The sequence below is a fragment of the Poecilia formosa genome, unplaced genomic scaffold, assembly GCF_000485575.1.
Source record: "Poecilia formosa unplaced genomic scaffold, Poecilia_formosa-5.1.2 Scaffold304, whole genome shotgun sequence".
Taxonomy (NCBI): Eukaryota; Metazoa; Chordata; class Actinopteri; order Cyprinodontiformes; family Poeciliidae; genus Poecilia; species Poecilia formosa.
Genome location: NW_006800243.1, coordinates 286505 through 313628, shown reverse-complemented (window position 1 = coordinate 313628; position 27124 = coordinate 286505). Strand labels below are relative to the sequence as shown.

Sequence of the window (27124 nt, the reverse complement as noted above, 5' to 3'; positions counted from 1 at the left end):
AAGCTTCTTTCCAAGTTTAAATTTGCATCGTCAATTTCCTCCCTGCTAAGCACACCTGCGATTTCTGGCTCTGCCGTTTCCCAGATCATTCACCGGATACAGACTGAGATTATTCCAAGACACACACACACTCAGGATAAATTGCACAATGTAACCACATGACCTAAAATACCAGATGTGCCCCTCATACATGACGACTCCCGGTGGGTTTCGCCTTTCCACCGTCCAACACTTTAACTCTGAGCTTTATCTGATCAATAACTAGTTATTGGTCCCTGCCCACCTCTTCAGCTGCTTGTCAAACATAAAATGCTTTGACAAACTCGGCCTAATACCCTGTGGGCAAATCTGCAGGTAGATGAATCCAGTCAGCTTTCCTCCCATCTGGACAGCAGCAGCCAGCGGTCAGAGGTTTGCTCTCCCTGATTAACGGCTAAGTTAGCAGAGCGTCACATTAAGGCCCAAATGGCCGACTGCCATTGTTAACTGCTGTCCTCGCACATTTTCCATCACCTTGCAGGGTCGACCTCTTCTACTCGTGTCTGAAGTGACGTTTGGAGGAGGGGCGTCGGGTTTGAAATGGTAACGTGGTTCCCATGGCGACTGGAACATGTTCAGGTTGGCGTTTCGGTGGCTCCAGAGAGAAAATGGTGATCATTGGTCCTAATAAGGTGGAAGCTCCCAGCGGTCGTTCAGACGCTCTAATCAGGGCTGAGGCCGGGCGCCATTTGATCTGTGGCTGAAACGCTTTGATCCTGATTGATGCCATGGTGGCGCCGAACGGAGAGGGAGGAGGGGGAGGGGGGGGACGCCGGCCGGCTTTAATTGGTGCAAATGAACGGTTTCTGTTTCCAACTACAGCCGACGATTGGACTGAAGTGGACGCAATTCAAAGTGTGTTTTACATAAACCAGATGGATGGAGAGTTTAGAATTAGGTTATCAATAAAACATTAAACTATCTGATGACAAAACACGATGCTTCGATTGCTGACTGAGTTTCTATGACTTTGTATTTTAAAGGACTCAAACGCCTCGTTGCTGAAATGTGCTGATTGTGATTGGTGAGTTGGAGAAAACAGATTTCTTGGTTCTTTAAGTTGCCAAAGAAGAACAAAATTTCCAGCAGATAACAGGAAGAGATACTAAGTTATATTTGTCTATCTTTTGTTTTCCTTCATGAAAAAACTCTTGATTTTAAAATGTTGTGCAACAACTTTGCTGTTTTTGTAATGCTTGCTAACATAGATATTTTCTAATCATTTTGACTCAGACCTTGTTCTGCAGAACATCTTAAAGTTTCTGCTCCTATAAACATTAAATAGCCACTTCCAGCAGGAATACCAGTATTAAATATTTCCAGCGATCTTCTGGTATCTTTCTACACAACAGATCTAAATGAGAAATTAAAAACAGGCCAAAGCTTCACAACAACCAGCCATGGTAGACTGGCCACGAAACACTGACTGGTGGAAACAACAAACAGAAACATGTAGATCTCTCGGAAAGCCGTGAAAACTTACGGAAAGCCGTGAAAACTTACGGAAAGCCGTGGAAACTTACGGAAAGCCGTGGAAACTTACGGAAAGCCGTGGAAACTTACGGAAAGCCGTGAAAATTTACGGAAAGTCGTGAAAATTTACGGAAAGTCGTGAAAATTTACGGAAAGTCGTGGAAACTTACGGAAAGCCGTGGAAACTTACGGAAAGCCGTGTAGAACTCGTGAAGGCTTAGATGCCCGTCGTTGTTGTAGTCGTCGTACCGCAGCAGGTCCTGCATGGTGCACTCCAACAGGCTGCTCTCCATCTGCTCCTTCATCGATATCTGCAGACAGATCGCATCACCAAACTGAAACGTCCCATTAGAACCACAAAGTTCCTTTTTCCTTTTGTTCCAAATATTCTACATTTGATGAAAAATTTAAGAAAATAAACTCCCATGTTAAAGACAAGATGTCACATAGAAAAGAAGTATTTCTATTCACAGGTCACGCCACAGTTAGGCAGCCATCCTGCATCGTTTCACTATTTAAAATAAAGAATATTGGGGAGACCGTCTCCAAACTGCTGCAGCTGCTCGTTGATGTTTTTTCCAGACCGTTTAAATGCACCTGAACGCCTCACGAAATAAGTCGGCGGTGTTGCTGGTTAGAGTCAAGTGCAGCCTCCAACTTCACACAATCACAGAAGTACAGGGTATAATTTCCTTCCTAGCGGCGCAGCGTCAGGTCAACCTTCCCCTCCATGATGATTCTCTGGTTTCAGCCCAGAGGAGCGTCCAGTCAGAGGCTCTGCAGAACGGAGGGAACGTTTGGCTGTGATGACCTCAGTTTTAACGTAAACGGACCATTAACCATTTAACCATATTTATATATTTTAAAAGATACATTTGTTTAGGTTGATATGTTAAGGATTTATTTAGTTCTCTGCCTTACGATGTAAATGTGGCATAAAATTCATATCACTATACACATTGTGATGGTTGGCGGTAACAATATATATCGCGATATGATTTGTATAAATCTTACAATAGAGAGAAATATATATGTGTATGTTAAAACTCGTTTCTTTGTTATTTCTATGTAATGCTGAACCTTGTTGCTTCATGCCCGTCATTTCCAGGCCTCCATTAAAAGTCTGACTTTAAGAGGCTCGCCCTGACCTCGCCGCGTTCGCTTCCCCGCCGTCGGACATCCGCCGCACGTTAAACCCAAACCAGGTCCAGGTTGTTGATGGCTTGAACCTGCCTTTCTAACGAGCTCTTCCTTTACGCTCCCCTCCATACGACTTCCTGCTTCCTGTTCTGATGCTGACCGGTTACATCATCGCCGCGGTTAGCCGCCATCGTAGGCCTGATGTCTACCGTTCCTGCTCTGCAGTTAGAGTAAAACATTAGATTCTTCTATCAGATTCACATGCAAGTTTCACAGGATGCATCATAAAAACATTACCACAGGCTGTTTCCATAACTGATTATTGTACTACTTTGCTTTTTACCAAGTAAGTTGCAAATACACGAGGACAGCAAGCTTACATCACACAGAAAGGAGAATTAGAAACATGCAGCTTTATATTCCAACCCGGTAGAAGGAGAACGGCTGAGAACAACAGGGAGCTTCAAAGGGAAACATTAAGCCTTTTCAAAATAAGAAACAAAAATCTATAGCTTCCATAACAGAATTACCAATCCTATCAAATCTGCCAAAACACAAACAAATAATTCAAGAGGCAAAGATTTTTCCATTGCCCTATTTGCAAACTCTATAGAAAAACCTCAAAAGCATCCAACATAGCGAGAGAACATTACAGATTTAGAAGCATTTTGCATGAAGAATGAGCAAAATCCCCACAGAAGAAGCAAAAGCCTCTTAGCTGTCGCAGAGTTTAAAGGCCATGAAACATGCAAAGCAGATTGTTGGAGAGTAGATGCTGCAGAGAGCTGATGGATTGTTTTGTCTTCTGGTAGCTTGAAAGCATAAAGTTATCTAGATTAAATTAGTAGTCAGATTTAATTTAATGATTATCAGAAATCAGGTCCTGAGAAGAGCAGCGTTAAAGGTGATGTAAGAGAAGCTGCATCCCCGTCTTCCCAGTAATCTTCTTTTAACTGGTTTATATGGACACGCACATGTGACATGGCAGATTAAAGGATGTGAAACTTTTCATCCGCCTGCAGCCGACGGCTGCCATATGTTTCTGTCACAGGGTGCTCTGCCCCGGGGCGTCTGAATAAAACATCCTCAGACCCTCAGTAAAAGGACTTCACCATCCAGCATTATCTGTGACAAAAGGCAGATCGCCGAGTGAAGATGCTGCGGACGGATGACTGCACTTCCACTTTGATCCGGAAAGCCGTCATCGATGCAAAGCAGAACTCATGAATTCCTACATGATAAGAATGTCTTATCAAGGGATTTCTCTGCGTTATTAAATCTTTTAATACAGCGCCGACATGAAAGGGTGAAGTCTCTTAACTTTTTTTTCTCCTGTTGTAAAAACTGAATAAAACTTGTTGGATTTTCACACACTCATCCAACAAAAGACCAGTGTTCTGTAGCACTGTAAGACCATTTGGAGGTGCTAATGAAGGTCCAGCTTCTTATGAGATTATTATGAAGCAACGTTTGGGTTTATGCTACCCAGGAAAAGAGATTAACGGAGATTTCCTGGTAGAAAAATCTGTGGTTTAACGGCTCATATGTCATTAAACACAGGTTTTTAATAAATGCATTCCTGTTTGTTAAAACTTAGATAAAACATCTTAATACTTTATAGTTGGATTGCGAACCAACACTGGTTTAACTGAATATAAAACCTGATCTCACCTCACCGACTCGTCTGGGGAAACATTTTTCAAAGTGTGTAATCTGGATGAAGTCAGTTTATTGTCATTTGGTAATCTGAATCAAAAATGTACTTTTAGGAGTATCTTTACTTTTACTCGAGTTATTTTATTGTGAAGTATTTCTGCTCTTGAGTCAAATGTCTGGATTTTCTTCCCACTGATTGAAAATCAAACATGTTTTCACCAGACGGACTCACAGCTTCTGTTAAAGTTTCAGGAGGAAGAAACGGATCAGGCAACATTTTGTTTTGCCTGATTTTGCTATTTATATGAATTATTGTATGTTTGGTCCTTAAAATACCAAACCTTCAACTTAACTTCATATCCTGGATGTAATTTTTAAAGTTTAATCTGATGAGTAACTCAGAACTTGAGCAGACTTTTTACCAAATACTCTTTACTCTTTCTTGAGTGAAAATGTGTTGCAGCAGCTGCTGCTCGCACGTTTTGGGCACCTGAATAACTCACCTTGTCCAACTCGTCGCTGATCAGCCGGCCGTCTTCGTTTCCATCCAGGTATTTAAACATGGCGTCCACCAGCGCCCTCTTCTCCTCCATGTCTCGCTGCTGGCTCCGCTCGCCACTCCCCACCGCTTTCGGTTGCATTTCCAGCAGCGTGCTCTTCAGCTTGTTGTACTCTGACATGGTGCATGCACTGCCTGCAAGGGTAAACACACAGACATGGATAAAAAGACATTTAAATAATCTCAATTATACAAGCCTTTGGATTGTAGCTGTAAATTGGATTTAATGTCCTAGTGTGTTTAATAGTGGGAGTAGAGGAAAAAAGGGTTGGAGGGAGAGATAATGTGTGTATCTGCACACGCATGTGTGTCCTTGAGACCTCATCTAAGGAGATGAAGCTTATATTTGCATGGTTTGTTTCAGAGCCTTTCGGTTTCTGAGGTTCTAAATAATTACATATAATCCCTGAATTCACATTACAGACAAAGGTAAATGTTCTCATTTAGAGCATTTTGAGTGACATGTCATATTGTTGTCTGGATGTTGTGTTGTGCCTTTGAAGCTTAAGTGTAAAACAATGTTGGTTGCTGCAGCGGCGCAGCGGCAAAGCACGACCCACATGGAGGCCGCGAGGCAGAGGTCACAGGTTCGATTCCCGCCTGTCTCTCTCATTACCCTCTGCTGACAAAACCTTATTTATAAAAGGTATAAGACAATATTGTTTTCTTAATTACATTTATCCACAAAGAGTTCCAAGAATAACAATGTGTTTATTTTTTACCAAGTCGATGTTTATCCAAAACGTGTGTAAGGAGGAAGTGACGAGGAAAGCAACATATGGAAGGAGGAGGAAAGTTTTCGTTCAGTGTGGAGAGTGAAGCTGGTTAGTTTATAGGAAACTGGATGGAGTTAAATGATTTCCAGTAAAAGTCACACTGGACATCGACGGCATGATCTGAAATAAACAAAGTTCACACATTCTAGTCAGTGTTTCTCAACAAACGCCTGATCACATAAAGAACCGTCTGCTTGGAGCTGCAGTCCCCACTTCACCCCCTGCCTCTTCCACAGCTCCTCCAGACTAGCGGCAGCAACACTTAGCAAACACCCAGTGGAACGGTGAGTCTGCTGAGGTAATTATACAAACCACAACGCTCCTAAGAACGGCTGTAAACAGCATCAATGGACGCATGGAGAAGCACAGCTGACATGACGGAAAGGCAGGAGGTTCTTAAAGAGGCGGCGACCAATTTCAAGACATCAGACACAAAAATGATGCAAAATCAAACAGCAGCAGAGAAAAGCTCCTCCTGTTGCTCTCCAGACCAGAATCTTTCTAAAAGCACATCTAATCCCAGGCAAACACAAACAGCAGAACGTCAGGAAAACGTCCAGGTCGCCCAAAATGCAACCCTCCACAACCAGGAAGGAGCTTAATAACAAACATGGGGGAGAACTAGGAACTCATGAAAACATTTACTTTTAGGAGTATTTTTACTACGCTTGAGTGATTTTATGACGTTTTTATTAGGGTGGATTTTCTTTAAAACATGTTTTAACCGGAAACACAAACCTGCAGTTTCTGTTAAAGTTTAACACGTTTTTTATTAAAAGAAACTGATTTGGAAACAAGGTGCCTGATTTTGTTACTTGTATGAATTATTGTAATTTTGGTTCTTAAAATACCAAAATTTCCACTGAACTTTGTCTTTTGGTCCGTCTGATGATGTAATTTTTAAATATTAGATGTTACTCAGTAAACTTATACCAAATACTTTTTACTTTTACTTGAGTGAAAATATGTCGACAGTTCTACTCTTACTGGTATATAATTTTTGGATACTAATCCTTATTCATGCAATTCATAAATGACATAAAATGTTATTTAATGCTTTAGCAAAACGAAGGGTTACAGTTCTGCAACTTTGACTAAAATAGTATGTTTACATTTTAAAAGAATTCATAAATATGTACATGATGTAAGTTTTAATGCAGGATAAATGATTCCTTAACTTCCTCAGTGGCTCAGCTCTTGTTCCCAGAGCAACACATTCGCTGTGGCTGCAGCAGTTCAGCGATGCTCAGTGATCAGAGTAAAAATGCAAGGCCTCTTGTACCTGCTAATGAAGTACTTGCAGGAGAAAGTCACAGTACAGTCCAATTTGTGAGAGAGCAAACAAGGTTTTAGGGAGGACTTCTAATTTGTAGTACTCAGATTTACTAATCAGCTACATCCATCAAAGTGTTTTGCTAAATGTTGGTCAATTTAAAAAGGTTATCAGAGCAATAAATCACATTAAACTGTACATTTCTAACTCGACTGAAAAGTGATGCTGTTGACCCTCTCAGACTCTGGGAGCCGTGCAGCAGAGACAATGCGCATTCTTCCCTGCAGGCAGGCTGTCACGTCAAGGTCTTTGCTAAATCCATGCTCAATGTTATTCCTGCGAGGCGAATGAGGCGTGAGAAGGCTCAGATATTAGGGATCATCACCTGACCGTCATCTCTGTCCTTGCACCGCAGGGACAGAAATAAATTCACCTCCATGCCAATTTAGATCTCGTCATATACGGCAGGAATTACGCTCTCCTTGCCCCGATCTCACCGCGCTGCTGCTCAATCTATGCAGCAGATAGCAAGGGCATCTGTGAGAAAACTGTTTACTAAATATTTAACATACATTATGCTGCAGCAATATTTAAAGAGTGAAACAGAAACGGAGCCGAGAGCCACAGAGAGTCCTGTCTGCTCTGTAAACCTCCTGTCCTTTGACTCCGGCTTTCTTATTCTGCTGAGCGCAGCAGCTGAAGACCTGGCAGAGAAATATCCGTCTGCATTACGGAGGATCCACCTCTGACTGCTGCTTTATTGTTCAGGAGGGACCTGGACTCTCTTTACAGCCTGTTTGAAATATTAGCTGTTTAAGTGAGCGTGCCAAAGCGGCTCGGGCGCTCGGTGTGCTTCTCTTCTGCCTGAAACGTTCTCCAAACTTAGACCTGGCAGGAGTCGAGCAGAGAAACAAATGGAAAGTCAGGTGAAAGGAAAACTACTGGTAAAGTACAGAAGCTGCAGCAGGAGGCCTGAAGGCAGAGAGCTGCACAGCACACGCCAACTTCAGCACCATTAGCAGCAAGCAGGCAGGTAGCCGTGCTCTCTCAAAAATCATTTAAATTTAATCTCCCTCAGTTTTTCTGGCTTTTGAATCGATAACTGGCCTTCATAAGCCAACTCCGTCAACAACAACTCAACATCTGTTACCGTTAAAACGTAGACGAGTCTAAAACACTCACCGTCTCATCTGGGGGTTTTATAATAATGTGGGTCTTTAATACTGGAAGACTTTTTTACAAACTTTATAACGTACCACTGTCTCTGACTCTTCATGTTTAGAGACGACAGACAGGCATAAGCTGTTTAATACCTGATGAAATATGCATGATCAATTTGCTTAAAGGTCACGTTTTTAAAAGCTAAAAGAATAAAGTCAACCCTAGAAACAGATAATTTAGAAAAGCCTCGTGCATTTCATAAATAAATCAATAAATAAATATTGAGCGTAACTCGTCCAGGTTCAGTGCGACTCACTAGCAATTATACACCAATATGTGATTTGTGCCAGTCAAATATTGCTTTATTGAAAAAAATTGTCAAATTAATGTTAATGGAAAAATAGGTCAACGCTGCTTCACGTCTAGTAGAAATAAATTGGTGCATAAAAAAGTCAGTATTTCCTGGGCGCTGGGTGACCAAAGCATCAATCCTTCATGTGATGAAACCTCCCACAATGCCCTGCAGCACGTAAAAGTGCTCTGCGTTAAATTTATGTGTGCCTGACCTCCTCTGGCTGAGATGATGGGATTATTTACTGCATGCTGCCTGTATGCTAGTAAGATGCAACAGTGATGGACCTCCCTTCCAGATAATTATGGATATGATGGACACTTTCTGCTCCCGAGGGCAGCTGGGTCTGGGAGAGCACAGCCAATCTGGGACGGTGACACCAGCCACAGAAGAACCACATGCTGCATAATCGCAGTCGGCAGCTGTTTAAATCGGCTTACTGTGAGCTTCATAGTTTATACAGAACTTGTTCTGTGACAGAAACTACTTCAACTTTCAATATTCCTTTAAATCAGAGAATGGGAAAGGTTCACCTATCGACCTTTTGCAACCGAGTCACTCAGGTCTGTCGCAATTAGCCACGATTAGACTCGTACCTTCTCCATAACGTGATGTTTGGCATCTTTCTCATCAAATTTACTTGTAAAGTATATGGATTTTACTCTTTCCTTGTAAAAAAGTGTTTGTCATGATTAATGGCAGCCATAACGTTCCTCACTAAAAATTATAAAACAAAAAGACAAATTTGGTTCCTATCCTTGTCTGTGCAGCCGACTGCGCAGCTCCTCTGAGCATTTTAAAGTGAAATCAACTAAATAAAAGCGACATCAGACAACCAGCTGCTTGTTTTTAGATGAGCTTTAAAGGAGAGCGCTGGTTGTTCTGACGTCCGTCATGGAGGAAAACCATGACTTCATGTGAAAAGGGTCAGTGATAACATGATGTTATTTTAATGAAAGTGAGGACTGCAGTCCAGGACTCGGCGGTCTGAGTTGAGAAACACCTTGTGAAGGAGAGCAGGGAGCTGCAACAGTAAGACTGAGGCTCAGAAAAGGAGGAACATGTTTCAGATGCAAGAAGGTCAGCGACATCGTCGGCATGTTCAGGGATTGGAGGATCAGTCAGTGGATCAACTGAGACACAACAGCAGAGCACTGACTAAACCACCGTGGCCTAAGTGATTTTTACTCTGAATTAATATCTTACATTAAGTTGCTGCTGTGATCCTTTTCTGTGAAGCACAGAGCTGATCCATAGTTTAAACCGACTCCCACTCTTCCTGGCAAACGTAACTTACAGTAGTTTAAAAACGGCACCCTTAGATTTCCTGAGTAAAGACGAGCCAGCCTCCCTCTGTTGGCACGGCAGAGAGGATCGCTGTGTTAGGAAGCCTTATCAGTCCCTGCAGCTGGGAGCCCACTAAACGAGAAACCTACTGCACACCCAGAGTTATTGGTAAAGCAATGAAGGAGAAATACTAGAGCAGCTTTCACTGCCTGCCTACATGCATGTCAGCCAACCTTATCGGGCCTGTTCACATCGGACCCGATCGTCTCTCACTCCGGATCAAATCGTTCCGGATTCAAAGCGTTTCCATTACAAATGTGCGCAAATCTTTGTCTGTATTCTGCAAAAAATAAAGACAAATTGGCTTTCACAGTGTTTCCATTAAATGAGAAATGAAATTAAAATCATGTGAAAAGTTTGATGATGTGATAAGACAATAAAAATCATGGCAGCATTATTTAACAAGAGATATATGCTGGCACTCGTCTATCAGCCAATCAGAGAAGGCGTGGGAGCAACAAGCCCCGCCTACTTGTGGCGGCTGTGTATGCAGCGTTTGGAGAAACTGTGGTGGTTGATTTTACTGGTTCTGGTGGAGCCAGCAGACAAAAACACTTGGTAAGATTTTGTGTTTTGGGAACTTCAGTTAAATCTGCCGTGTGCAACTTTTATAAGAAAATACTTCTTATTTCTTAAAACTATCCCCATGTTGTAAAAGATAATCTGTGAATAAGTTGATCTCCACGTTCTCCCTGAGCTACTATTGAGCCACAAACAACCAACTAGAGTCAGGAGGAGGGGCTGAGCGCTGTCAATCATGTCCGTGTACACGCTGATCAATGTTTTAATGGCGGAGAAACAACTTGCAGTTATAGGAAAACTATTTACTCGTCGTCATCAGTGGCTATGCTAACTAGCCTTAGCATTCATGAAATTTGGTATTTTCACAGATTTTCTTTCTCATACTATCAGAACATAAAACATTTTCTTTCATAAACCCAGCTTTAAGATGTTTCTTCAATCAGTTTCTGCACATCTCAGCTGGTGATCCTTATTACTCAACGAGGTCGTTACGGTTCACAGCAGGTTTGTAACTCTAAAAGGTACCAAGACTGTTGAGCCAATATTTATAAGGAGGAGCCGGTGTGGTGATTTGAGCCGACGGCAGCGAGTGACGAAGCAGCAGAAAGTCTGCAGCCGATGCATAAAACGTCACCAACAGAAAGGCTTCATGGAGAGAAAGTGTTGCTTTTCTTTTGGGTGTGTTTCTACCCGCTTCTACCTCTGCCAGGGTTTGTCATTATTTTTACTTTGGAGATTTAATTTAGCAATTACCACTATATTGGACTGGGAACGAGTTTTCTTACTCTCATGATGACTCTTTGGATTAATTATCTACAACCTTAAATGGTTTGCAAATATCCAGTTTTCACATTAACCACAAACACTTAAACTTAAAATGAAGGATAAAAAAAGCTGATCACAACTCATTTGATATAAATTTAAATCTTTAAAGCTTTTCAAAGCGCCAGAGTCCTAAAAAGCACCATTAAAGTTTAATGTATTATTTATTATTAGCCGTCTCCTGTGTATAAATTTCATTCCTCCTTTACAAGTTTTAAACGGTTTTCCACAAACAGCTGGGAACTTAATTACCTAAAACATTTTTTTTTAATTTATAAAAAGAAAAAATGACTGACAACACATCTAGTCGAGTTTACTGTACATTTTTATTAACCTACATAAAACTACAGAGTAATGACTTATTCTGTAGAACTAAAAGGACAGCTTTTATTAAAAATAAATAAATAAAAACTGTCCAACTAAATATTTATCCACTCATTGAAATTAAGAGATTTCTTACGACTGGCTGTTCGTGGGTTGGTATTTCTAAGCTTCACAAAAACAACACTGCTAGAAACAAACGCCAGACTAAAGAAATATATTGATACGCATCTAGCCATCATTTCACGTTCAGGTTTTGGACTGCACCACCAAACAGAGTTGTATTTGCCCTTTTGCCCCCAAAGCTCTGGTGAAGCGGCTCAAGCCCCCCAAAATAATTACGAAGGTCCTGCTTCCGCCAAGAGATTAAGTCGGGGAACAAGCGGCGGTGTTGATTACATTTTGGCGTCTCTCCCTCACACCTGCAGGTCCTGTAGTCCCCAGCCGTTTCCCGGTTCTGGCTGAGGCCTGCGAGCCGCTGCCTGGTCATCCCAGGAGCATACACATTTTAAATTGCCTGAATGAGGAGGCTGGAGGAAACGGATGCCTCTGGCTGAATGTGCCCCTCTGACAACGCGGCGCCCCGGACCAACTTATCACGGCTCCCCTCACAGCAACGGCCTGACCTTGTGCCGAGAGCTTTTAGAGGTTGGCGCAGGCAGAAAGAGCAAGCAGGAGGCAAACAGATTCTCACAGCCTGATGTTTATTTGTAAAGTTTATTTTTTGCAAAAACAACCAAAATAAGCACAACATATTAGGAAAGTATGAATAGGATTAGATGCAATAAAACTATCTTTTCTATTACAATCTGTCAGTTGAGGGATCAAGAACATTATTTTCTAAATCTTGAACCCAATGAGTTACGCGATTACAATATTGCACATATTGATAATTGTGCAGCTTTTATGTAAATGAGTCCTCTGTGCTTCCAGATGAGTGATATAGTGGTAGCATGTCCTCTCTGGACATAATCATGTGTTTGACTGAAATCACAACTCAGAGAATCAAACAGCAGCAACTCGATTCCCTCAGACTCTGAAGTAGCAAAGACAAGTTGCTACAAACAAGCAGAGCATCTGAATCAGGGAAATGTGGATTTAGGTGCTTTTAAAGCACAGTGGTTTTTCCAAAGGCATCAACAGTTTGGAAACACTGCAAAAAACACAAAATCCTACCAAGTAGTTTTGGTTGAAGTTCTAGAAAAAATCTCCACTTGAAATAAGATTAAACTAACTTACAGGTAACTTTCCAGCATGAAATACGAGATTGTTTTAAATCAGTTATTCCTTAATATTGATGAAAAAATACATGTTGAATTAGGAGATATTTCCCCCCATACTTTTAGTAAAATATTCTGAAAATGTAACTAGTAATTTTTCCATCAATATTTAAGAATTATTTACTTAAACTCATATTTCATGCTGAAAAGTTATTTATAAGTTAGTTTCATCTCATCTCAAGTCTACTAAGATATTTGCTCTAGAAACTAGACCAAAACCACTTGGTAGGATTTTATGTTTTTACAGTGTAAACGTTGTCTAGTTCAACAAATCTCTAAATGTATCAAACTGGTGGTAGTTTTAACACGTTGGCAGAGTTTAAATGTGTCGCTGTGCTGCAGGTTTACTGCTGACCAGTGCCTCGTCTTCTGATCAAACCTCCACCCATTTCACTCAGATCAAACTAGTTGAAGCTGGTTTGTTCACAGTCACCAGATCCCAATAAACGGAGAACGTTTGGGATTTGGTCAAACAGGAAATCTGTCAGCTGACAACAGGATCCATCACGGTCAACATGGACGAAGGAATGTTTCCAACACCTTGAGTCAGAATGTAAGGCAGTTCAGAAAGGAGCAGAGGGACCAATCAGGGCGAAATGGAGAGTGGCCACTGAGGGCCTTTGGATTTACTGGTGGATGTGGAGAGGACATTTTAGGAGTTTTTAATGTTGAGTTTTGTCTCTTGTGATGTGCAGCAGTTGCTTTTGTTCTTGTTACACTTCAGCTCTGAATGAATTTCCCTTATGGGACAATAAAGCACATCTTGATGTTTTCAACATTACAAAGAGCTGTAATGATCTTCCTCCGCATGGTGCCTGGGCTCTCCGTTAGCGATGGGCAAGAGCTCGGCATTCTGGGAGGAACTGGGAGTAGAGCTGCTGCTACTCCACATCGAAAGGAGCCTCTATGTTTTCCGGATCGCCCTGAACTCCTCTGTTCAGGTGTTTTGGGCCCGTCCTTCCAGGCAGAGGACCAGGACGCCCCAGGACACGCTGGAAGGACACGTCTCTGCCTGCGACCCAATTCCCTTATCAACAGATGACAACGACTATGAATAGGAACATTTATTCATCTCTGAACAAATGAGACGGTGGGATTTCATAAATTTAATTTTAAGTCATGCAGGAAAAAAAAGTATTTTTTCTTGTTCTTCACAAAAGAACATCCATAAATAATGCAACAGTAATAACTGCTTTTTTCTAACCCGAGTATTTTTGTCTCTCATCGTTCCAAGCACTATATCCATGTTGCTACTCTCCAGTGTGAAAAGCCCTGGCCCTATTTCGGACTGCGTCTTGCACTTGTGTCTCTAAGTGAAGCCGGGGAAAAAATAACACTCTGCACATGTTATTTCTGGGCTGAAATGTTGCTGGAATCCTCTGTGGAAAGGATCAGCAGCAAAACATCCAGAGGCGTCTACATCAGCCAGGAAGTCTCTGGGTCTCCCAGCGCCTCACACCTGGCCTGAAACAAAGCGCTCAGTTCAGGACGGCAGGCGGCGTTTAGTTACACCTTACACTTATTTACAGCTGAAATGACAAAGTACTTTAACTAGACCACCAAATGCTGCTGACATAAACCGTCTTCAGACATCTGACTAACAAGCAGAGGGACGATTAAAGCGGATCTAAGTGGAATAGATTATCCAGTCAACTGTAATCTGAGCCACACAATCCACAGAGATAATCTGCAGGATTATTGATGTTTCTGGAGAATTACATTTAAATTCAGGCACCTGCAAACCTCACACTTACTTTGATACAGATGGTTCAGGCTCTGAATTTAAACCTCAAAAAGTCTCAGTGCTTTACAGAAGAAGTAGAAACGGCCGCAGGTTTGGGTCGAAATGCTTCGACTGTTTATTAAATTCACTACAACAATCTGAGCTAATTTCAGTCAGGAAATTAAGTTCCTATGTCTGTCATTCTGTTGCTTTTAGAAAAAGACCTGAAAGTAACTTTAGCTGTAATATGGACGTCTTCCTGCTAGCAACCCAACCTGTCTGAACTGACCTGTGAGATTAAGTAAATTAACATCCCAGTTTGCACATATTCCAACAAATCCACAGCCTCAAATGCTTAACAGCAGCAAAAAAACTGGGTTTATTCTCCAATGCAGCCAGAAGAGAGCAAGGTATTTCAATTAAGCTAGGCTAAAGGCTGTGTGTGTGTGTGTGTGTGTGTGTGTGTGTTTGAGTCTCTTTTCTTCACGCATCAATAAAGCAGCATAAACATTTGACTAAGCATCGACTGACCTTTAAGTATAGAAAGATATTTTTAAATTTCATATTTTCTTACTTTTCATACAAAAAAGTTGATCCGTTAAAACTGATTCAGAATTAAATGCTACATTAATGTTCAAAACATTTTCATTAAATAAAACTTGCATATGGGAAACCTGAATTGTATTTAACTCTAATGAAAACCGACTGAATAGAAAGTTAATAAAGACGTTTTCCCAAAGGGGGAGAGGAGAATTGGTTAGCAACATGTGAGTCAACGCAATCATGAAAATAATAGTTTTCATTACCTTCAAATGCAGCACACATGGAGCTCAATTTAACCAGTTATTACTTCAAATTTCACATTTCTGTCTCTGCGCAGTGAAGCGATTCACCCTGAAGGTTTATTTCTAAACCAGGTGACATCAGACCTCATGCATGTCTGCATCCATCATGTTGAAATATTTAGACTTTTCTTGTTGAACCTGTGAAATGAAAAATATAGTTTATGTATTTTCTGGTTTAGGGATGGTAATCAAAATAAAAATTGAAGTTTGTGATTTTTGGGCTTATTAAATTGTGGATAAAAGAAACCAAAAAATGCCAATTAAATATTTTGAGAACCTGGAAATTTTCTGATGCCAAAAAATTATACATTTGTGAGTTCAAACAGTTTTCCATGAGTAAAGGCATAAACTTACAATATGAAAACGTGGATAATCTGACACTGTAAAGTCGGAAATTTGTAAGAAAACCAAACAGTTCTCTAAGATTGAGGTGGTTTTGACAGATAATTTCCATGTTTATTCTTGAAAATGTGTAAAAGCATTCTCCAAGTTTAAACTGACTGCATGTCTTTTGTTTGGTAAAAGCAGCAGGTACAAGGCCGAGTGTGCAGCCGTCTCCCTTATGCAGATGATGCTGTTCACTGCAACAGAAACTAAATCTCACCAAGTATTTTAGTTTCTAGTGCAAAAATCTTAGTTCACTTGAAGAAAGACAAAAATAACTAGCAAGTAACATTTTATCAAGAAACATGTGATTGTTTTGAGTCAATAACTGCTTAATATTCATGGGAAAGTACAAGTTCCAGGTTATTTCACTTATAAAATGGAAAAATGTCTTGTTATAAGTGAAATTACCCGCCACTGGCACTAGAACGTTTTCATCAATATAGTTATGGGATGTATAGGTAAGATGCATAGATTGTATTTAGTGCTAATAAATAAAAGTATCTTCAACAGATACTCAAGAATGTTGAGTTTGTAGAAGCCCAACTAAAGGTGGTTCATTTAAAAAAGAAAAAACTACTTGGGGCTGAAAAGCCTGTATTTTCTTTGGGGCTCAGAGTTTGACCCAGTGCGGGTCAAACCAGATCTGAGGTTTCATCCACACGGCAAACAGAAACTCACTCGGCTGCAGCAGAAGGCTGATATCGACTCTCAGTTTACAGTCGGTTACTCTCTTCCCAAACAGGTAGATATACTAGCAGGGCAGGTCATTATCCAGAAAGCAGAAACTAATGAAGGGGAAAATTAACAAAAGGCAAACATCACATCCATTTCTGTAAATTTCCTCCCCGGCGCCGGTTCCCAGGGCTTTGCTGCCTGCACACTCCACCTCCTGAAGATATCTGGGTCACAGATCTGCTACCACAAGAGGGAAGTTGTCAAAACCAAAGGGGGAATGGAAACTGGATTTATTTTCTGCAGTAAAGTCATGATTTACGATTGATAATAAAGTGACCTAAATGAGGGGAGTTATTCAGACCTTTCTACCACCAGGATATTTTTGGAAAGACCGTTGTGTAAACATACAGGTGCGTTTCTCACTGGGCTGAGANTGTTACGGCCCAAGGCCTTTTTCTCTGGGTCTCTAACCTCCATGTTTTGGACTCCTTGATTGGAAGTGGAGGCAGCTGGCCAGTGTCTCCAGATGACATCAGATCCACCATAAGATGCACCACTCCCTCTGACTAGGCAGCTCATTCTTTCTGTCTCCCTGCCACTCTCTCCCCCTTCTCCCTTTCTTCCCCAACCAGTTATGGTTTTTTTTGTTAAATAAATTCCCTTTTAAGTTATCTTTGGGTTGCTTCCCTTCATTTGTTATGGTTTAAGAGCCGGACCATAACACCTTTGCACATGGACAGCTGATAAACCAAATAGAAATTGATCAAATCTGGCCTCTCATCCATTAAATATCACTAAAAACGACTGATGATAAAACCTCCAGGCAAAGTTTTGTGTATGAAGATTGGAAACCGGAGATTTAATGCAGTTTGCAGTAATGTGGTGCCGCGTCACGTATGTGACCAGTTACCGTTTGTCCATGCAGTGGAGGAAAGATGGCTGCTGCGTCATTCAGGACCGACACTAAAACGATGAGTTGTTCTTCATGGGTCAGCTCCCTGTCAGCTGATATCCCGTCTTTCACAGTTATTTAAATTCCTGTAAGCGTTGTGGCTCACAGATCCCAGACCAAACCTCAGATGTCCCTCCCCTTACGCCCAGCAGGCGGACCGGATGAGCTGCCTCTTCCTCCACGTCATGCAACGCCATGCTTCCCAAATAAATTTACACTCCAGTCGAGTGCTGCAGCGTTTTTTTTTTCCCATGAATACACAAGGAAGGATATTATACCGAGCTAAGCTTTGTTTATGATACAGGTTTTTATATTCCATGTTGGTCCAGGTTGATATTCCAACCAGATTCAAGTTTGAAATAAAACCAGTGACCTATATTTGCATTTTAAAAACATTGAAGTTATATGTTCAAAGCTGCGTTAGATGATGAAGACAGAAACAAAGAGGTGAGTTACACTCCTCAACCTTCACCGCTTGACTGAATATAGAAATCCATATGCATGACAAGTAGTTCTGCATATTCAAGGCCAGATAATGAACTTTGATATTAAATGAATATGTTTAAATATGAGGAGGGAGGCAGGGGAACAAATTTAGGCCAGTTGGCCATAAGTAGCACGTGTGACGGTAAACCCCAGAGTCCTGCTTGTGGAGGTGACTAATTACAGTACATTAGGGAAACACAGTTCATCACTGTACTTTCTGTAATTACCCAAACCGTGATGAATTATGGGTCAGCTCATCTTCTCTTGAATAAAATCGAAGCAGGAAAGGGTGAAAAGTGGCAAAATGGACCAGTTTAGATGCATTAATGCAACACAAGGCCGGTGGAGAAATCCTGCGATTCAGAGAAGATCCAGAAATGTTTTCAACCCTAATAATGACAGAAAAAATAAAAAAACATGTCTGTAGGATCAAAAACACAGAAAATGATTAACTTAAGCAGACTGAAGTGTTTTCTGTCATGTTTTATAAAGTCTCTTCTTTTGCAGTTTGTCTAGTTAATTTCTAGATATATATTTTTAAATCATGATGAGTCCCAATCTGTCAATGACTTGGAGTTCATAGACAAAAATATTTTATTATTGAGAAGGATTTAAATCATTTTTTAAATAATCTCTCTGATTTTGTTCTCCTTTTAAATTATTTTATCTTTTGAGGTAAACCTGCCTCATTTCCTAGCAAAAATAAACGTCTTAGTTAATTAAAAATAATTATTATAAACCTGCCAGAGTAGAAATTCACTCCAGAAACACAAAATCTTAAAGTACTTTTGTCTAGTTTCAAGTGCAAATATGAGCTTTAAGAAATATGAGCCTGTTTTAAATAATTCCTCAATCTTGAAGAACTTCAAGTTACATTGGCAGATAATTTTACTAAAAATATGGACAAAATATCTTGTTAGAAGTTAAACAATCTGCCAATGGAACAAGTTCTTTTTCATAAATATTAAGGAATTATTGATTTAAAATAAGCTCAAAAGTTAATTTGGTCTTCCTTCATATTCTGACCAGATATTAGACAAAACTACTTGATAAGATTTTGTGTTTATTCCCGTTAAAATCTTGTATTTTGTAAAAAAACAAAGTAGTAGTTGCATTGGGAGTTTATCGGCTGCAGCTCGTCGTCTGGCTGAACAGGCAGACTGAAGTCAATGAGCAACAGAGACTGGAGAGCTGAGAGTGAATCGTTCACCAGTTTCTGCTTCGATTCATCAGTCACCGTTTTGTTTTGTGAACCCGTCTGCACAGGAATGCACCACAAACCAAAAGCAATGCAACTGCAATTTCAGTCAAAGACATTTAAAAAAAGTCTGGAGTCAGAACAAACCTTCCCTGTTTTTAACTCGGTAAAATGACCAAACAGTCATTAACATTCAGGTTAAATCAAGATAAACCTGTGGCTGCGTCTCAAACTGCTTACTTCTGTGACAACATGAAACAAAAATCACTCAGTATAGCAGGAAGAAAACTGCAGTGCAGGGCTACATTCACAAACTAATCATCATATGCACTTAGTGTTACAATATCTAGTTATTAAAGCGTTTAGCTCCGTTTCCCAGAGATAAATGAGTTCTTTTACAAAATGTGTTCATATAAACAGCTAAATTAAAGTAGCATCAGCATCATGTTTGCCTCAACAACTAAGAAATATTTAAAATCAGCTGGACGGAGTCCGTTCAGTTCAGGGAACCTGAGATTCTCTGAACCAATTAGATTTTCCATTAAGAAAAGTCTGATTTTAGCAGGAAAAGCAGCTCATGAAATGGTTAAATCTGAAGTGTTAGCTGTGTCTTGTGCTGATTTAAAGTAATGAAATAATTTATGCATTTTATTTTTTCTTGATCTAAAACCCATCAATGATCAGCCACTTGGGTTTTAAACATAAAAAGCTGCAGGCAGAAGTAATGTACAACTTCATCTCTCCACAGAGGAGATGAACAAACATTTCTCGTTCAACGTATTCAGGTGGTCACACCTTCATCTGTTAACACTGCAGCGTTCACTGATTCACAATCTGCCTTGGAGTCGGCGCACACAACAGTTACAGCAAAGCTCTCTCTGGGCTGATATAATTAATCAGCTGGGAATAATTAACGAACAAAGAAAATTTAAGCAATTACAAGGCCAAACAGCGGGGAAACAGCAACCACCTCTGAGGAGACAGACAGAAATACAGATCAGTAATTATATGCTTTAAACTTTAATGAGACAAGTGTTGCTGCAGATTCTTTTAAACATCTAAGATTTCTAATTAAAGCCTCTGAATCCTCAGTTTCATTTATTTGCTAATCAATCATCACTCATTTAAAATGGTGAGCTGATAGTATTTAATCTGATGTTTCATCTGTGATCTTAGCATATCTAAACCAAGCATGTGCTTATAGCAGAAACATGCTGGTATTTAGGTTATCTGCCGTTCAGTTACAGAAATATAGATATAAGCAGAAATAAACTGAAAAATAAAACCAGAACTAATCTGAATAATTTCCTTTCTTAGAACTGTTAGAGGATGAATGTTAGGTATTTTACTCGAAGGAGGAAGTTTCACTGTAAAACACATTTTAACTCTTATATTTCATATAAAACCAGGAAACCAACTATGCATTTTCTGTTTTATTCCCTTATTTTAACAAGAATAACCAAAGGCAACAACAAGTTCAAATGTTAAATAATAACTTACCAGCTAACCTCAAGGAAATTAATAAGTGCTTCTGACAGAAGCCTTTAAAATCCAAAGAGTTGAATTTAGTCTGACAGAGACGCGTTTCAGAACATATTGATCAACTCTGTGACTATTAGTGCATATTAGAAGGAAACATCATCCTAGTCGTCACTTTTACTCTCATTTCTGCAGCTTAGATAGAAAATATTAAGGAATATATATTGCAGCCTGCAGCACTAGATATTTGATTAAAGTACAATTGTGAATTTTAAGCGTTATAGTAATTAAATCTACATATCCAACCTTTTATATATAAAAAAAGAGAGGGATGCAGAGAATTATGAAAAGTTTGGCATAATTTGACCAAAACTAAATGACTACAGTGTTTAACATGCCTGAGAATTATAGGTGAATAAAAATGGAGCCTCATTTTTTTAGTTTCTTGTGCCTCTTGCTGTAAAAAAGCGCACAGAAAACTTGTTCTTTGGACACAAAAGCTTCATGTGTTACAGAGACGCTTTGTGTCTGAGCAGCATCTGTGGTTGGACTTGGGAAATGATTCATACGATAAGTCTCAAAGCCTGAAATCTTTTCTAAGATGATATCCTCGTGGGTTTGAAACGGAGCATTTTTCCTACATTATGTTATCCAGAAGAAGCTCCAGCGGCTCTGCTGAGCTTAAAAGGACATGAAGGATCCCTCAGTCCTTAATGTTTTTATCTCTGAAAATCAAAAAGTTAAATTCAAAACTTGAAACTAAATTTAACAGATTTGAAAACGAAACTGAACCCTTTCAACAACCCTAGATGTTAAAACTGTAGTGTGAAAAGAAAAGTTTAATATCCTCCTAACAAAATTAAATATGGCCAAAAAAATGTCAGAATCGCCTTATTGTGAATGTGAGACCCTCGCCTGGAAAACTGTCTTAACCAGGCTGCCGTAGATTCAGAGCCGTCAACAACCTCTCCAAAGCTCAACACTCCACTGCTATCGAAATACATCAGAGCTACTCAGTTGTTACCTCTGACCCATTACTTCTTAAACACAATACGCCCTGCATGATAGGTGGTGCACTGATGCAGATTCACTCACCTCATCATGCAAAATGCTTGTAGTGTCTCCAAAGATCAACTTTCATAAGAATTAAGCTACTGATTTGATTTGTGAGCACTGCAACTGATCTTTCAGACAGTTAGGCAAACTTTAATATGGATATATCATGCTTTTAAATACTTCAACATATTTTTACCCAAAACAAAGTAAAATGAAGCCGTCCAAGAAATTACGAGTAAAAAAGCATTTGGTAAAAAGTTTACTCAAGTACTGAGCAACTGATCAAATTATTATTCATTTAATATTTAAAATTAAATTACATCAGCAGATGGACCAAAATATAAAGCTAAGTGGAAATGTTGGTATTTTAGAACCATAATGACAATGATTCAACAAAAAATAAAATCCAGCAAAATAATTTCTTTCAACAAAAAAACAGAAACTGCTGGTGTGTGTCTGTGTCTGCAGAATCTTTGGTTAAAACATGTTTGTTTTTCATTCAGTGGGGAGAAAATTCAGAAATTTTACTCAAGAGCAGAGATGTTTCACAATAACTCAAGGAAAAGTCAAATGTCCAGCGTAGAAAATACTCTACAAGTACATTTTTACAAAGGTTTTACTCAAGTAAATGTAACTGAGTAAATGAAACTAGCAGCTGCCCAACTCTGAATATAGAACTGCAGTGCAACCACACAAACTACCTACATGGAGTGTAGTTTAACTACAGTGTCAGATGCCTATTAAAATATAAAAACAACCCCAAAATGAATGAAGTAAACAAAGCCTCCCGTTAGCTAAATAAGGAGTTAGCTAACGGGAGCGTTAAAAACGTCACTGGATGAATGTGCATTATGTATTCCCCAAGACAAAAACAGCGAAAACAAAGCCAGAAAACTGTCCAAAACACGCAGCTAACAGCTAGCAGGCTGCGCTAGCAGAAGCAAAAGGCTCAATGCTACTATCAAACCAATGGCCATTAGCTCAACACACAAGTCATGTCTAAAAAGAGCTTTGCTGACATTTTAGCATCATTAGCAGCTTACCGCATTGCTGCTCTCTGGTTTCAGCAGACAGAAGCAAATGACCGCCAATCAGACGAAGTACTTAATCCCTTTGGTACAGGCGGAGGTCCGGAAGTGCTCCAAGACAGACTTTCCGCATTGATAAAGGTAAATTCCCGAGAAAAATTAATTTAACCAAACACTTCGAAGCGGCTCTGATTCCGGGGCGATGAAGGGAATCCTGAGCGTTAATACACGGTGGAACCGAACATTTTGACTGGATTACCAGCAATTTAGGCAGAACTGAACTTGGACCACAGAATCGCTGCGTAACCGGAAGTCAGGACTTTTTTTTTTGTCATGATCTTTTTTTAGCAGTTCCACTGGCGATGCGGTGACGTCACAGATAAGAAAAGGTTATGGCGAATACAGAAAATAGACAGACTGAAAAATATAACGCATAAAGAATATAAAGATATCTACGCAGCACTCAATATGTCACCTTTAAATTATAATAATGATAAAACTTCAAATAAAAATTAAATAGGAGAGTAGCATGATGGCATACTAAAAGCAACATATTTTTAAGATGTAGTAGCTGTTGCCAGAGAGTAAAGAGAGATTAACTTAATGCAAACAAATGTCTTTTTGTTTTGACAACATTTTTGCTAACTGATATAATAAAATTAACCTTTTATCATTGTGTTGTAAATAGGACTGAATAGGAATTGGATTAAATTGACCAAAAGTGGCTGTAAAGTGCCTGAACTGATAAGCTGTACTGACATAAAAATATAATTTCATCATCTTTCGAGTTACATATTTTCAGACATGTGAACTGCAATATTTCATATTTCAATTTATTTTTAAGAATTGAATTTTTTATAGTAAAATGATTGAGCATTTAGAATTGCTTAATCTAAAATGTCTACAAGCAACAGTTTGCTGCTCTGATGCTTCTGTTTCCGTAATGTCCTTGAATGCACCTAACAAGGACAGTTTGATTACAACCATATCAAGGGCTGGACTTTAAAATACCTTTTGTTATTTTCAGGACCTTGCAGACTTTACAGCTCATTCCCGATAGCCGAAGGGAAGCTGAGCATGTGTCAGGATAAAAGGTACCAAGAGTTAAAGGGCTCTTTGATGTATCGCCATGATGAGAAGCAGCGTTAGCAGAGTTGAGGCAATTCAGTCTGAAAAGCACCTTGGCTTCCATAAACATGGTCAAAGTGGTGAAGAATAATGGTTACAAAGTTAAAGCTGCACATGTGAATTTATACTTGTAAGGAAAAAGGAGAAATGATCATGATGGGAAGGTTGTTCAGTGTAAAATGTTGGAAGGTTTGTCTGGTGAATATTTCCCTGGTCTCTTAAATGAACATGTGCGAATGTCAAAACTTTCTCCAGATGAACACAAACAAAACTGAAGTTATTAGTTATAGATCTAGAGTTATAGATCGAGAGTCTACACACAGCTTCAGTTATTCCAGCTGGTAACCAGACATCAGGCTGACCTCTGACCTCTGACCTGACCCTTTGGTTCCTCAGTGGTCCTTCTAGCAGCTGCAGGACATTCAGGCCCAGAGGACTAAAGTCTCCGACCAGAGAAACTCATCCAGGATTTACTGGCTGACAGACCAGAAGCTGCAGCTGGAGATCTGACTAGAACCAGGAGGGTAGAGACACCACCTGGTTCTACACCACCTGGTTCTACACCACCCGGTTCTACGCCACCCGGTTCTACAGCACACGGTTCTACACCACCCTGTTCTACACCACCTGGTTCTACACCACCCAGTTCTGCACCACCCAGTTCTGCACCATCCGGTTCTACAGTCCTTCACTGAGAGACTTTAAACTGCTGGTAGTTTCTAAATCACTGAATTATAAATTAAAGATCTGCTGCTGTTGGATCAACCTTCCAGGCCTTCCAGGCCTTCCAGATCTCTCAAACATGGAGAAGCAGCATTCAGCTTCTATGTACCTTAAATCTGGAACAAACTTCCAGAAAACAGAAAAACAGTCGAAACACTGAGTTCATTTAAATCTAGACTAAAACCTCCTGGTTATAGTTGATTTAGAAACATAATAAATAAAACACTGGTCAACATTTTGATGATTTTGATGACGACACTTAAGGTAACGCTTCAATTGTTGCTACAAAATACAAATACTTTGTATTTTTGTGTTTTTATGATGTAAACAGTTTAAACTGCCTTGTTGCTGAAATGTGATACATAAACTTGATTGAAACCTGATTGATTTCTTCAACCTGAACTGTCAACATGTCCAGTGAATGATGCTAAATGGAAGCCAGATTATCATGAGGATCCACAGATTATGTGGTTAAATTGAACCAAAAACGATTTTCACTGGAGAGTTATGTTGATTCAATAACTAACTAAACTGCACCAAGACTTAATAAGTGTTTGCTCAATAAGATTGACTTCTCATAATTGTGGAATCAAAACAAAAATATGCAAAAGCTTTTACAGATTTAGGGATGCATACAAGGGAGGAGATAAATATTCATCAGTTAGTTTGGTTTTGATGGTTTTATTTAACAGACGGGAGCCTAAAGAAAGCTGACACACATTCCTTTCTCTATTGATCCGTCTCCCTCCCGCCTGCACTTCTCCTCCTCTAGAGCGTGTTATTTCTTTCTCCTTGGAGTGCTGCAGCGTTTGCTGGTGATGGGGCATGTGAGGGCGACTGCCACCAGCGCCGCCGCCGCTGTAGCCACTTCATGATTTAATCAGGATGAGACACACGGCGACTCAGTCTTTGTTTATCCGTTTGATCCGATATTTTCCTACCTGCGCCTCCATCACACATCAGTCCCCCAGCGTTTCTCTGTAATGTTGCTCCAGCGGCGCGGTTTGGAGCCGAGGCTGATGACAGATCTATTATCTGTAGCTTCTTGTAAGCAGTGCATGTTCCTGACATCCTGCACACATGCACAGACACGTGCATTCCTGCAGACTCTGATGCATCAGCTGCAGAAGATGTTTTACTCTCATCAATAAGCTTCATTTAGCAGAGAAAACTAAAATGATGTTTTTCTAATGGTTGATTGTATTTTTAAAACAGAACGATAAAACTACTGATGGATTACAGTAAGTCATAAAGATTGATGAGTCTTAATGTTTCACATGTGCAGTAAGGTGTTTCATGTAAGAACTGAAATGGCTCCTGTGTCGCTGTCTAATCAAAGTCCTGATGCATCATGCTCAGTCGGTGCAGAGCGTTGCTAAAAGTTTTCCAACTGCATCAAATCTTCTCAACGATGCAGAAATCTGAATTTTAAATTCGGCAATGTGATTGATGAGCAGTAATCAGTTCAAAGCTTCTGTCCCATCTTCAGTGTATTTATTATGAATATATGCAGATTGATCTGAGAATTACATCTAATGTCATCCAAGACAGTATTAATATGAGGCTTTCACGATAATTTTCCATTTGCATTTTTCTAGAATAGACATTTTTAAACCTCAAAAAGTTATGAACCGTTATAGAGGTAGCTCCTTTATGAATGACATTTTAACTAAACAAAGGATTTATTTCACTCATTGCATTAACATCCAAGTTTACTTCAAAGAATATTATTTATTTGAAAAATATAGACTGTGCTAAAAAAAACACTACGTATGAAATGCTGTAAACAACTGAGGGATTATAAGGTCATACTGTTGGTGAAAAGTCAGCAACACGCCTCTGATTCGAATCAAGAACAGCTGAATACATTTTCAAAATTGCTTCGCTTTTAAGCCACTACTATTCTAAAGGTAGCTTATGATTATGATAATTATTGTAATCTGTCTTTGTTCAATGGACAAAAAAAGTCTGATGACATTTTCTGTAACTTCAAAACCAAAGTAGAGAAAGCGAGACTGAACTCCGACAGAAATTACTCGTATGAAAGGGATTAATAACATCACATTAAGAGCATGATCAGGTCTCAGACAGAAAATAACAGCGAGAAAAAAACAAGACGCTTTTAATACATTGGTAAACACACAAACCTACACACACAAAGGCTGGAACATCAAAGCTGCTTGTGTGTTTTCATCATGTGGAGAGCAGCTGCTCTCTCAACAACCACGGCTCTGTTCAGGGAGAGGAACTGTTCAAGAACTGGAAGCATATTACGACGACACATCCAACTAAAACACTGGATGAAAACATAAAACATAAGCCTCGCTTTGTTCCCACCAAAACAATTAAACATTTGTAACAAAAAGAAAAAAAATACTTTAAATCTTTAGTACAATCCAAGAAAATGTTTTAAATGTGAATGAATGATTCACTGCAAACACACAAAATATTTCCAGGTATTTTTGTTTAGTTTCTATTGCAAATATCTTATTACACTTCAAATAAGATAAAACTAACTTACAAATAACTTTTCAGCAACATGTAGGATCTTGATTTAAGTTACTAAACAGTTCTAGTTCCACTGGCAGATTATTTCCCAAAGAGAACTGTGCAGTTACCTAGCAACCGAGCCAAGCCCAGCCCGTTACCTAGCAACCCAGCCAAGCCCAGCCCGTTACCTAGCAACCCAGCCAAGCCCAGCCCGTTACCTAGCAACCCAGCCA

General features: G+C 39.7%; 1 protein-coding gene across 4 annotated transcripts in view; it reads right to left on the bottom strand.

Moving 5' to 3' along the window:
- fstl4 (follistatin-like 4) overlaps positions 1 to 27124 on the bottom strand; it is a 192228-nt gene that overhangs the window by 56786 nt on the left and 108318 nt on the right. For 3 of the 4 annotated variants that reach the window (XM_007572566.2, XM_016660948.1, XM_007572565.2), the window contains 2 exons: positions 4812 to 5002; positions 1703 to 1823 (listed from right to left, as the gene is read on the bottom strand). In XM_007572566.2, the coding sequence (XP_007572628.1) occupies positions 1703 to 1823; positions 4812 to 5002 (312 nt within the window). Of the gene's footprint in view, positions 1 to 1702; positions 1824 to 4811; positions 5003 to 22565; positions 22858 to 27124 lie in introns of those variants that run through there. The other variant, XM_007572568.2, reaches the window with a different exon arrangement.